The sequence below is a fragment of the Anolis carolinensis genome, chromosome 1 (assembly GCF_035594765.1).
Source record: "Anolis carolinensis isolate JA03-04 chromosome 1, rAnoCar3.1.pri, whole genome shotgun sequence".
Taxonomy (NCBI): Eukaryota; Metazoa; Chordata; class Lepidosauria; order Squamata; family Dactyloidae; genus Anolis; species Anolis carolinensis.
The window spans coordinates 219,200,771-219,213,740 of NC_085841.1; the positions used below are offsets into that span (position 1 = coordinate 219,200,771).

Here is a 12,970-nt window from a genome sequence, read left to right on the forward strand (position 1 = left end):
TTGTTCTATTGTAATTACCTGGGCTTGGCCCCATGTTAGCAGCCCTGAGTCCCTTCGGAGAGATGGAGGCGGGTACAAAAATAAAGTTGTTGTTGTTGTTGTTGTTATTATATTGTTCAGTTTTCTGCTCTTTTATAAGATTGCAATATTATGCCCACACATCTAAAAATAAGCCATACTGCTGGGAGTTATCTCTGAGTGCTGTAAATCACATAATAGCACTGTCTTGGTCTGGGTTACTTACTTTCTTTGTAGCATAAATATTAGCTGCAGTAGAGACACATCTCAGTTAGGTTTAGATATTGTTCCTACGGCTGCACTTTGTAGCTGTAGATAACACTTTGATGATTGGTGCCGAATCACTGTTTTGTTGCACACACTTATTTCCATCAAGAACATGAGAAACACAATAGTTTCCATTCCTTTAGTATCAGAGAAATCCTATAGATAGTAGAAATGTAAGCTTAAAGATATGATTATCTTGAAAGAGAACAAGTGGGTGGTTCAGAAATTCTTGAACATGTATGAACCTTACTCTTGCCCAAGGAGTTCTTGAATTGAGGCAGTTCTGTGTTCTCCTGAGTTGTTGAAAGTCTAGCCAAACACACTTTGGCCATCTGAGACAGATCAGCAAGTGCCCTGTCTGGTCAAGTCCATGACTTGTATAGTTATTTTTGCAGCTGAGATAGAAAATCCCACAAACACTTCTCTTTAAAAACATCAGTCATCGCCCTCCATTAAATAACTATTGATTTCCCTCTGTTTCTAGTACCTTAGGTTAGTGATGTCAAGTTTGTGGCCTTCCAGGTGTTTTGGGCTTCAGTTTTCAGAAATCCTGATCATTGGAGAAGTTGGCTACAACTTCTTGGTGTTGGAGGCCCAAACTTCTGGAGAGCCACAAGTTTGCCACATCTGCGGGTCATTCAGCTTCCAGAAGAACATATCAATTTTAACTTTGTTTTTACCCATTTTCTATTTTTTTAAAATACCCATTTGCTCTTTTTTGTGGTGAAAATAGCAATCTAGGGGATCTATGGGATAATTTATTTGCGGCAAACTTTCCCCTTTCAGGATGAATGATATGCAGTAGTCTAAAATGTACTAAAAAGTGAGACTATTCAAATCCAAGTTACATTCATTGACTTGTCTAGAATTGCTAGATTTTAGTTTCACGTTGGCATAATGATGGTAGGGTGCTTCTTGTTGGCAAAGTTTCTGTCTTCTTTCAATGTTGACTTTCATATCTGCGCCTTGGAAAGCATGCCTGTAGAGAAATGGGAGACATGATGACTTCACATCAAGGTAGATCGTGCAGCTATAGGGGTGGCAAAATTGATAGCACTACCTTTCCATATAAGAGTTCTGCTCCACTCCCTAATTTTTTCAGTCCATCTCCAAAGTACAGGAAGATGGTTCAATTTGCAGTGTCTGTCCATATTGTCTTCAGAACATTGTTTTGCTGATTTTCTTTGGTTGTTTCGATTGTATTTACAGTTGCTCAACTGAAGTATTAAATTATTGCCATTCTAGAAATTTAGGGCTGAAGGAACATTTTATTTGGAGGAGGTAAGATTCTTATAGGGAGAAATGCCTTCATTTCGTTCTCTGCTCTCCATAAATATTCCCCTGCCTCTAAGCTTGCCTAATTTTCTTTTAAAATGTGTTTCGGGCTATGGAAGGCAGAATTGCATATAGAGGGTTTTTTTTGTTTTGTTTTATTGGCTGTTATTCCAAGATGAAAACATCTTGTCCTCTGCTGCTCAAACCCACCTATGTAGATTGTGCCTTACTTACTATATTTTCCGTGCTGCTCAGTATGCGTTTTTAATCGTAGCAATTATAATTCCTATAATTTCATCTAGAAGTTACCTCAAATGTTCTAGATGAAATTGAACATAACCATAGCCAGCTATGAATGATTATTAACCTAGAATGTAATCTTGATCAATATGATTAATCAAAATCTGCTAACATTGCTCTAGGAAAAACAATAATATTGTAGTGGTAAATCTCACGCAGCCATAAAAAGCCCGCTACTCACTTCACTTCATCCTTCTGTAGGATAGGACCTATCTGTTGCTAAGTCTAAATGTTTGTAGAACATTTACCTTTTTGCCAGATATTATACTTAATAGCAGTAAAAAGATTTCTAAACAACTTGTTATATTTATTGTGTTAGATGTGAGGTGAAAAGTACATTGAAACTCATCACAAAAATTCAAAATATACAGTAGAGTCTCACTTATCCAAGACTTGCTTATCCAAGGTTCTGGATTATCCAATGCATTTTTGTAGTCAATGTTTTCAATATATCGTGATATTTTGGTGCTAAATTTGTAAATACAGTAATTACAACATAACATTACTGCGTATTGAACTACTTTTTCTGTCAAATTTGTTGTATAACATGATGTTTTGGTGCTTAATTTTAAAATCATAACCTAATTTGATGTTTAATAGGCTTTTCCTTAATCCCTCCTTATTATCCAAGATATTTGCTTACCCAAGGTTTTGTCGTCCCATTTAGCTTGGATAAGTGAGACTCTACTGTACCGCTAAAACAAATATTGATCAAACAATTACAAATTACATCATTATATAAAGTTTTTTTTTCTTCATACCAGGAGGGACTTTTCATGCAAGTCGCTTCTGGTGTGAGAGAATTGGCCGTCTGTAAGGACGTTGCCCAGATGTTTTACCATCCTGTGGAAGGCTTCTCTCATGTCCCTGCATGGGAAGCTGGAGCTGACAGATGGGAGCTCACTCCACTCCCCAGATTTGAACTGCCGACCTGGGGAGTGGGGAGAATGAGGTATATAAAGATAACCTGGTATAAAAAATTGTATGAAGTAGAGAAGTCTGTGATAAGATGTCACTGCAAAGACCAATGTGATATATATTACTGAGGCTTGGAATATAAGGAGTTGTTGTGGAGCTGGGAGATACACAGAAACAATTTTATATTCCAGAGATGAAATGCTTAGCTGCATGAACATTTTAGGTGCAGCAGTTCCACTTTATTTTAACATCTTGAACTAGATCTGGGCTATAGTGAATGATTGTCACAGCTAGTATAAACCAAATAATTAATGTTCCCTTTATGTCTTTTTCTTTCTTTGCTCTGGATGTGCAGAATGGTGGCGTAACGCAGAGGTGCATTCACGTACCGGCGCAGCTTTCTTCCCACCACTTCTTGGAATTTCTCCTCTGTTTGCCCCTCCTGCTCAAAATCACGACTCCACTTCATTCCATTCAAGGACCACAGGAAAAAGTACTCGAGGAAGTTTGGAGAAAGGTGAGTTCTGAATTGCTAATGTAGGTAAAGGTTTTCCCCTGATGTTAAGTCCAGTCGTGACCGACTCTGGGGGTTGGTGCTCATCTCCATTTCTAAGCCGAAGAGCTGGCATTGTCCGTAGACACCTCCAAGGTCATGTGGCCGGCATGACTGCATGGAGCACCGTTACCTTCCCGCCGGAGCGGTACCTATTGATCTACTCACGTTTGCATGTTTTCGAACTGCTAGGTTGGCAAGAGCTGGGGCTAACAGCGGGCGCTCATTCCGCTCCTGGGATTTGAACCTGGGACCTTTTGGTCTGCAAGTTCAGCAGCTCGGCACTTTAACACACTGTTCCACCACAGTCCCCCCCCCCCCCCAAAAAAAAGGGATTACAGACAGCTAAATAGTTTCATACCAAAATTGGCAACCGCGACAGCATTGTCTGTAGCTTTTAACAGTTCTTCCTCTGTACATGAGGCAGGACATTGTGGGCAAGCATATAGATGCAGAGTTGTCTGTTCTGCTAAACGGTTGCACAGTTGGAGGATTCTTTTAAGTAGTGCCATTTTGCCAGGTTGTCTTCTGATCTGCCAACTCCACTTCTGAGTCTGTTCAGGGACTTCCAAGTTACCCATTCATGGTTTGGCCCTGGAGGAAGACAGTCGTGGGAGGCCATCCAGTTGGAATTGCCTGATTTTACTACTGCTGGCAGCACCGAACAACCCAATGTGCAGTTGGCCTTCCACATTTATGGGTTTAAGTCCTCCTGTGCAACGCTATAGTCAATTTCTACTGGTAGAAGGCCCAGAGATTCCTAGAGAAATTTTCTCTCATGTTAAATAAAAAAAAATATTTTTTTTAATTTGCAGCTTTCTCATTTTGGCAGATGTCCTGGGCCCCCAACCCCATGAAAGTGGAGAGCCTACTGTAGTTATGACAGACTAGTGCATCAACAGGATCCTGGTGTCTACCTGATGATGTGAATAAGGGCGCAGAGCATAAATGCATTCACATATAGTCATATTTTGGTCACCATTGTTAAAAGTGATCTTTGAGTCCATTACATTATTTCTTTAGCTTCCCATTCTGCATGTTTCTATATTTGCAATTTGCTGTCTTTGTTTTTTGTACTACTGATTTTTTTTTGTCTTTGGGTCAACAAATGTTGGCAAAATTGCTTCTGTTGCTAATCGGATAAACTGACAATTTCCATGAGACATCCTTTCCAAAATAAGAATACCATTTTGTTTTAATGTATAGCTTTCACATATGAGTGTGAAAACCTCTGGAATAATATTTCCCATTGCAGTCAGTAATGGGTCTTTGACTTGCTTTAGCCATTTGCTAAGGTTCCATCTCTAAAGGTGATTATATTGTTTTGAAGGTGTTAATGGATCAGTAAACGGGAATAGCACCACTTCAGTATCAGGCATCAGTACGGCTACCACCACCGCCAGTTCTGCAGGACCGGCAAAAGTTATAACAGCGGGAGGAAATCGCAAATGTAACCAGGAACAAAATAAAAACCAGATTCTGGACGCCAGACCTGACAAGATAAAAGACAAGGTAAGTGGGGAAGTGGAAGGCAGGCATGGGCAAACTTTTTTGCCTTGAGGCCACATTGTGGGCATGACTGAGACGGCTGGGCCGAAAGGGAGAGGGCCTGTGAGAGGATGGGGTTCGGAGGGTGCAGAGCAGGGGCCGGGCCATCTTCAGGTTGTCCTCCTGGCATACAGATGGGGCTGCTTGCCCGATCCTTATGCCGGTAGGAAAATGAGACATGCAACAACTGCCCCGATCCTCCTTCTCCAATCTTCGGGCTGTCCTCTCGGCATTATGCCGGGAGGAGGATGAGATAGGTGATAGCCAAGAGCACTCTGGGGTCTTAGCTACTGCGTGCCTTCCTCAGGCCACCCTGTCAGCATAAGGATGGGGCCGCTCACACCATCCTTATACTGGGAGGAGGGTGAGACATGCTGTGGCTGAGAGCACTCCAGAGAGCTCTCAGCTGCTGCGTGCCTTCCTCCCCCATCTTTTCTGCATAAAGATGTGATGAGCCACCGTGTCCTTATGTTGAGAAAATGAGGAGGGCTTGAAGTAAGCGCCCAGGGGGTTGCGTCCGGCTCCTGGACCTTTGCTTTGTTTGCCCGTGTCTGATTTAAGTTATTCATTTCTGTTTAGTAAAGAAAATCCTTATACAAAGCCAGGCAACTGGCTGGACTGGTAACTTTGTGCAATTGCTGGTAATCTAGATGGACCTCCTCAGTATTCTGGGAAACTTGAGGGACATGTCTATGGATGGTATGAGGGTGTGCATATTTATCTGGAGCCATTAGTTGTATACAAGATGCTTCTCCATATCCTACATATCAAGGATTAGACATGAAGCCATGGAAAGCTATTAGCATTTGTGTGGCGTCAGTGTCCACACAGATATTCCACACACATAAGCCCCCCTGTACTGAATGCAGGGACCCATCCAAACACAATACATCTGATGCAGTTTTGTATTGCAAGATCTGGAATGCATTTCTGTTTACACTTTAATAAAGTCAGAAAGGTGTTCCCTGTTGTGGTAATTTTCAAAAAGGAAAAAGCATTTAAAAATGTAAACCAGCATCAGTTCAGCAGATCAGAAGCTTCCTGAGTATAGCAGTAGAGTGATTAGGCTCACATACAGTTTGAACTGGATTCAGTATTGAAAGAGTATTAACAGGGATACCGTTAAACTTGACTGATACATTCAAACACCCAACTGGTATTGTAATGCATATATTTTGTAAAATTGCAGTAAGATTCTGATTGGCTTGTGGTGATCTGCAGTTCTGTGCTCACATAATGAGGTGTAATCTACCCTTGGGAGGCCCTGGCTCCAAGAAAACATGGACACGCTGAACCTTTCTTCTAGATTTCTACAGCTTTTGAAAGTGTTAATAACAGATGTCAATATTCATGCTATCTGGCAAGAGCTAATCTGAGGTAGACTGAATTTGTGCACCCAAAATAATAGTTGGGAATGTTGGAACTCAACCACATCCTCAACAAGTTTATAGTCCTCATCAAGGACTTAGATGAGTTAACTGGCAGGGAAAAGCCCTTCCCTTGTTGGCCTCTTTGTCTTCCTGTCACTCTGTTCTCTCCTCCTGTCACCTGCTTGTTAGACTGATACTTCTCAGGGATACGCCTATTCAAAATATCTGAGCATATGGAAAGGCTCTTCTCCTGTGAGTATGGAGAGAGATAAGATGTCTCCTGAGAGTGAGTTAGTTAGATAGCTAGGCCCTTCTTTACTTTCCTATTTAGTAACAAAGTTCTTTGAATAAGGTCTTGTATAAGGCTTGACTCTGCTCCTGTCCTGTGTATTGCTGTGTATTGTCTAAGCCTAATCACTCTGCTGCTATACTCAAGAAGCTTATGATCTGCTGAACTGATGCTGGTTTACATTTTTAAATGCTTTTTCTTTTTTGAAAATTACCACAACAGGGAACACCTTTCTGACTTTATTAAAGTGTAAATATTAAAGCATTTTTTAAAGCATTCCAGACCTTGCAATACAAAACTGCATCAGATGTATTATGTTTGGATGTGTACCTGCTTTCAGTACATGAGGCTCATGTGCGTGGAATATGTTTGTGGACACTGACTCCACGCAAATGCTAATAGCTTTCCATGGCTTCATGTCTAATCCTTGATATGTAGGATATGTAGAAGCACATTCATCGTAATAATGTTTATCCCTACTACATACGATAGGGATGACAACAAAGGTAGATTGATGTGATGGCATGCAAATAGTAGTAATTGCATAACCCTGTATTGCATATCACCTGACATTAAGTCTAGACATGTCTGACTCTGGGGGTTGGTGCTCATCTCCATTTCTAAGTTGAAGAGCCAGCGTTGTCTGTAGACATCTCCAAGGTCATGTGGCTGGCATGACTACATGGAGCGCCATTACTTTCCTGCCGGAGCTGTACCTATTGATCTACTCACACTTGCATGTTTTTGCACTGCTAGGTTGGCAGAAGCTGGGGCTAATAGCAAGAGCTCTCTGCTCTCCGGATTCGAACCACCGACCTTTCGGTCAGCAAATTCAGCAGCTCAGCAGTTTAACCCACTGCGCTGCCGGGGGCTCCCCAGTCTGGCATAGCAGGCAATAATGTTAATTTTATAGATGGGGAACTAAGGGTGAGAAGTACTGAATTTCCCAAAGGTACACGAGAAAATCATGGTAGAAGCAGGATCTAAATGAAGATTGTTGTGGTTCAAATTCAACTCTGTCCAATAGGAAATTGAAATACATCTGAAGATTTTAATCCTTGATGTTTAGGAGGAAGAGGGGGATTGAATAAATAACTGGTAATGGTTGTGATCCTGAGAGCTGAGTGTTTTATATAATAATAGATTTTAAGAAAACACTAAGCCCTTTCCTTTTCCTTCTAGAAACCCAGAAAGAAAACAGTGGATAGTTCCAGCAACAGTGAAAGTGATTCTGGCTCCTCTTCGGACACCTCCAGCGAAGGCATTAGTAGCAGTGACTCCGACGATCTTGAAGAAGATGAAGAAGAAGAGGAAGATCAAAGTGCGGAAGAAAGCGAGGATGATGACTCCGACTCAGAGAGTGAAGCACAGCAAAAAAATAAGAACAAGGTGCGGTCACACTGGACATTGCCTCCATTTTCTGAAAGTTAATTTGACTACCAGCCAAGTTGTTTTAGATGGCTGGCTGTGGTGACGTGTGTTTTGACAGAAGTCAGTCTTGGTCCTTTCTGTTGGCATAGCCCTTATGCTAGTTGTATCCCAACAATGGGAGAGAAACAGTATGGTCACATACTAGAGATTTGACACTCAATATTTAAGCAGGAAAGGAAATACACAGCTTTTTGTTGTCAGAGGCTTTCATGGCCGGAATCATTGGGTTGCTGCGAGTTTTCCGGGCTATAAGGCCATGTTCCAGAAGCATTCTCTCCTGATGTTTCACCCACATCTATGGCAGACATACTCAATGCTCAAGGCTTTTCAGTGCTAATCAAGCTGGTCAATTGCAACATTCATACTTGTCTCAAACAGACAAGAGTTCTGTCTTCCACCCTGGACATCATTCCACAGATATACGATATAAACCCCACGGTCTTAGTTTCCTAACAGACCTCACAACCTCTGAAGATGCCTGCTATAGATTTGGGCGAAACGTCAGGAGAGAATGCTTCTGGAACATGGCCATACAGCCTGGAAAACCCACAGCAACACACAATGTTTTTCTCAAAACCCTAATAGAAAATGTACCTTAACTGAGGCCTCTTCTACACTGCCATATGCAATCTAGATTATTTACTTTAAACTGTCCTATATGTCAGTGACTCATATACACCAGTTCAAAGTAAATATTATCTGCTTTGATAATCTGGATTATATGGCAGTGTGGAAGGGGCCTTAGAAAACTAGTATTTTAAGGGACAGTGCAAAACAAAGAGTTACTTTTGAGTAGACATATAGTAAGAACTGCCTACAGGCACTGGTACAACTGAGTTTCTAAAGAAAAACTACCAAACGAGACATTATATTAGTTGCATGCCTACGTGACAGATTTTAGAGACATGGGCCCCTTCTACACTGCCATATAAAAACCAGATTACCTGCTTTGATAATCTGAATTATATGGCAGTGTAGAAGGGGCCATGGATGAAGCCAGGAGGAGTGGGCAAGGGGCGGCCTGTGTGTTTTGAGGCTTACTTGACACAATGTTATCCAAAGAAGATCATTCTCCTAAACCACGTTGGAATACATTTGAAGGGAAGCTTCTGCTGACACCAGTAGACGATTCCCTCTCAAGACTAAGGCCCCTTCCACACTGCAATATGATTCAGGTTCTGAAACCAGATAATCCAGATTATCTGCTTTGAACTGGATTATATGAGTCTACACTCATAGCAGATAATCTGGATTTTATATGGCAGTTTAGTGACCTAATAGCAGCCGAAGTGGGGTAATTTTGTTCACCACCACAATACTGGAAGAAAGTGTGAACCTGAGCCCCATGGGCCTGGCTATAAATATTGTAGGCTGCCCCTCTTGCCAGGCTGCTTCTACTAGTGGAAAAAGACCTTTATATTTTAGGAGACCTGCAGCAGGACCTTGAAGGGCTCTTTAAGCAGATTGAATCTTCATTTTTCTTCACTGGCACACTTTTAATTTGTATCTTCAACTTTCAATTTGTTTTCATTTTTTCCAGTGTCAATTCTATTTATATTACTTTATTGAAAGCCACCTTGAATCCCATTTGTCAGAGAAAAGTACGGCATAAATCAAGTAGATAAATGCTTTAAAAATTTTGCACCTTTCCTCCTGGCTGCTATTTAAAATTTGAAAGCTAGACTCATTAATAGAAGCCAGGCAATTAATGCTAGAGCTAGTTTGGGTCTTAAATGCCAAGCAGAATCTCCCTTCCCACTCCAGCCTGTGTAACAGCTCAGGACCCTTCTACACTGCCATTAAAGTTATATTTTGCCAGCCTGGATATGCAGTATGATATTGCTGCTGCATTGATCAGAGGACGAAACACCACTAATGCCCCTTCTACACTGGTGGCACAGTGCGTTAAAGTGCTGAGCTGCTGAACTTGCGGACCAAAAGGTCCCAGGTTCAAATCCCGGGAGCAGAATGAGCGCCCACTGTTAGCCCCAGCTTCTGCCAACCTAACAGTTTGAAAACATGCAAATGTGAGTAGATTAATAGGTACCGCTCCGGCGGGAAGGTAACGGCACTCCATGCAGTCATGCCGGCCACATGACCTTGGAGATGTCTATGGACAACGCCGGCTCTTCGGCTTAGAAATGGAGATGAGCACCAACCCCCAGAGTCGGTCACGACTGGACTTAACGTCAGGGGAAACCTTTACCTTTAACCCTTACACTGTCATATAATCCAGATTATCAAAGCACATAATCCACATTGAACTAGATTATATGAGTCTACACTGCCAGACAATCCAGTTCAAAGCAGATAGTCTGGATTTTATATGGTAGAGTAGAAGAAAATAGGTTTGGAAAAAAAGACCAAATGACAACACACGAGGGATTCTCAAATCTGTATAAAAATTTATTGTCAGGGTAATATTAATTCCACGATAAATGGCTAGAATGGAAACAAACGCTGTTGTTTTCCTCTTGCTTAAAGCAGCACGGTGCAATCTTGTGCATATCGATTCAGGACTATTGCATTCAATGAGATTTGCTCCCAGCTCCTTGTGTATAGTCTCAAAGACTTTAACATCACAATAGAGAATCCGAGTGCCTCACACGTCTTGGCCGGTGAATTCTAGGCACGAGGGCCATTTCATTTTGTCATAAACTGCGGGGGATAGGAAATAGATATCCGGCCAAAGCCACAAGATGAGTCCCGAAGGCTGAGATGTCCAGAAGAGTTGCCATGGCTACTGAATTCTGTTTACGGCCGCTTTTCTTCCTCACTTAGCAGTTGACGCTGCCCAGTAGCCAGTGGCCAGAATGCAAGCCTCAGTGTTCCGTTAGGGCAATCGAGCGGCATCGATTTGAAAGTAACTGAATTTTTCAAAGCAGATTGTTTTATTTTTCCTTCCCAACCTTCACGTCACATTGTAACAGAACCTTATAAGACCTCAACTGAAGGAGATAGACTGTAAGGTTATTTTGAGATTATTACAATATAAATATGTTATCATTCAGGTGCGTGCTTCTCAAAACATGTTCCTGCGTGCTGTTAGGGATTGGGACCAAATTAGCAACTCATTATAATGCTGAAAACATTGACTGGATGTTCAGTTTGATCTTGTTTAGTTCAGTGTTTATGTCAGTTATTTTGTGTGTGTGTGTGTGTACATATATATATATATATGTATACAGTAGAGTTTCACTTATCCAACCTTCACTTATCCAATGTTCTGTATTATCCAACACAGTTCGCCTTTTTAGTAATCAGTGTTTTTGTAGTCAATATTTTCAATACATTGCAACGTTTTGGTGCTAAATTAGTAAATACAGTAATTACTACAGAACGTTACAGTGTATTGAACTGCTTTTTCGGTCGATTTGTTGTAAAAATGATGTTTGGGTAGTTAATTTGTAAAATCATAACGTAATTTGACATTTAATAGGCTTTTTCTTAATCCCTCCTTATAATCCAACATTTTTTCTTATCCAACGTTCTACCGTCCCATTTATGTTGGATAAGCGAGACTCTACTGTATGTATTTATATATGTGTGTGTATATATATGTGTGTGTGTATGTATATATATGTATATGTGTGTGTATATATATATATATCATACTAGAAAAGTAGTAATACAGTAGAGTCTCGCTTATCCAACATAAACGGGCCGGCAGAACGTTGGATAAGCGAATATGTTGGATAATAAGGAGGGACTAAGGAAAAGCCTATTGAACAACAAATTAGGTTATGATTTTACAAATTAAGCACCCAAACATCATGTTATACAACAAATTTTACAGAAAAAGTAGTTCAATACACAGCAATGTTATGTAGTAATTACTGTATTTACCAATTTAGCACCAAAATATCATGATATATTGAAAACATTGACTACAAAAATGTGTTGGATAATTCAGAATGTTGGATAAGCGAGTGTTGGATAAGTGAGACTCTACTGTACTACAAAGGGCTCTTCCACACAACCATATAAGACAGAAGATCAAGGCAGATAATCCACAATATCTGCTTTGAACTGGGTTATCTGAATCCACATTGCCATATTTAGTTATTTAGAACATTTGTACCCTGCCTTTCTCTGCATGCAGACTCAAGGCAGCTAATAACATAAAAACATACAAATTCCAACAGTTAAAATATGTAAACAACAATAAAAAACATGGTAAAAATACATCAATTAAAACAATAAAATTATAATCCATCACTATCTCAACTGGAGACATATCCAGTTCAATGTGGATTTTATACAGCTGTGTGGAAGGGGCATAGAATATATACACACATACACACACACACACATACACATATTAGCTTGGGTACCCAGCATTGAACAGGTTATTTGAAAAAGTCAATTTTTAATTGTGCAAAATGCATAGGGTTGCGGATGAACTGACATCATGCCAGGTTAACCCTGAAAAACTCAATAGTACTCAAAGTTTGTTACGTTGGACAAGTTTACTCTAGATGCATCATTTGTAGAGTTCAGTGTGCTCGCTGGCTGTAGGGTAAACTACAACTTCCACTATGGTGAGTCAGTCCTCTCAAACCCTACCAGTAGGTTGAGTTAGTCATGGGAGTTCTGCGTGCCAAGTTTGGTCCAGGTCCATCATTGGAGGAGGTCACTGTTTCCCTGGTTGTTGGTGAACTACAACTCCCAGAAAGGAAGGTCAGTTCTCCCCAAACCCCTCTAGTAATCAAATTTTGGCAATCAGGTATATGTGCCAGGTTTGGTCTAGATCTATCAGTGTTTGGGTTCACAGTGCTCTCTGGATGTAGGTGAAGTATAACTCTCCCCAAATCAAGGTGAATTTTTCCCAGATACCTCAAGTATTTTTTTTGCTGGTCATGGGGGCTCTGTGTTCCAAGTTTGGTCCAATTCAATCTTGGGTGGAGTTCACATTTGGTCATATCGGGTATGCATGTAAAGTTTGGTCCACATCCATTGTTGTTTGGGTTCATAGTGTGCTCTGGATGTAGGTGAACTACA

General features: G+C 40.8%; 1 protein-coding gene across 20 annotated transcripts in view; it reads left to right on the forward strand.

Annotated features, from left to right (window-relative positions):
• The window catches only part of baz2b (bromodomain adjacent to zinc finger domain 2B), a 286,844-nt gene that overhangs the window by 191,510 nt on the left and 82,364 nt on the right, over window positions 1-12,970 (forward strand). For 19 of the 20 annotated variants that reach the window (XM_062969086.1, XM_062969376.1, XM_062969200.1 and 16 more), the window contains 3 exons: window positions 3,134-3,295; window positions 4,662-4,843; window positions 7,721-7,927. In XM_062969086.1, coding sequence (XP_062825156.1) covers window positions 3,134-3,295; window positions 4,662-4,843; window positions 7,721-7,927 — 551 coding nt within the window. Of the gene's footprint in view, window positions 1-3,133; window positions 3,296-4,661; window positions 4,844-7,720; window positions 7,928-10,664; window positions 10,934-12,970 lie in introns of those variants that run through there. The other variant, XM_062969767.1, reaches the window with a different exon arrangement.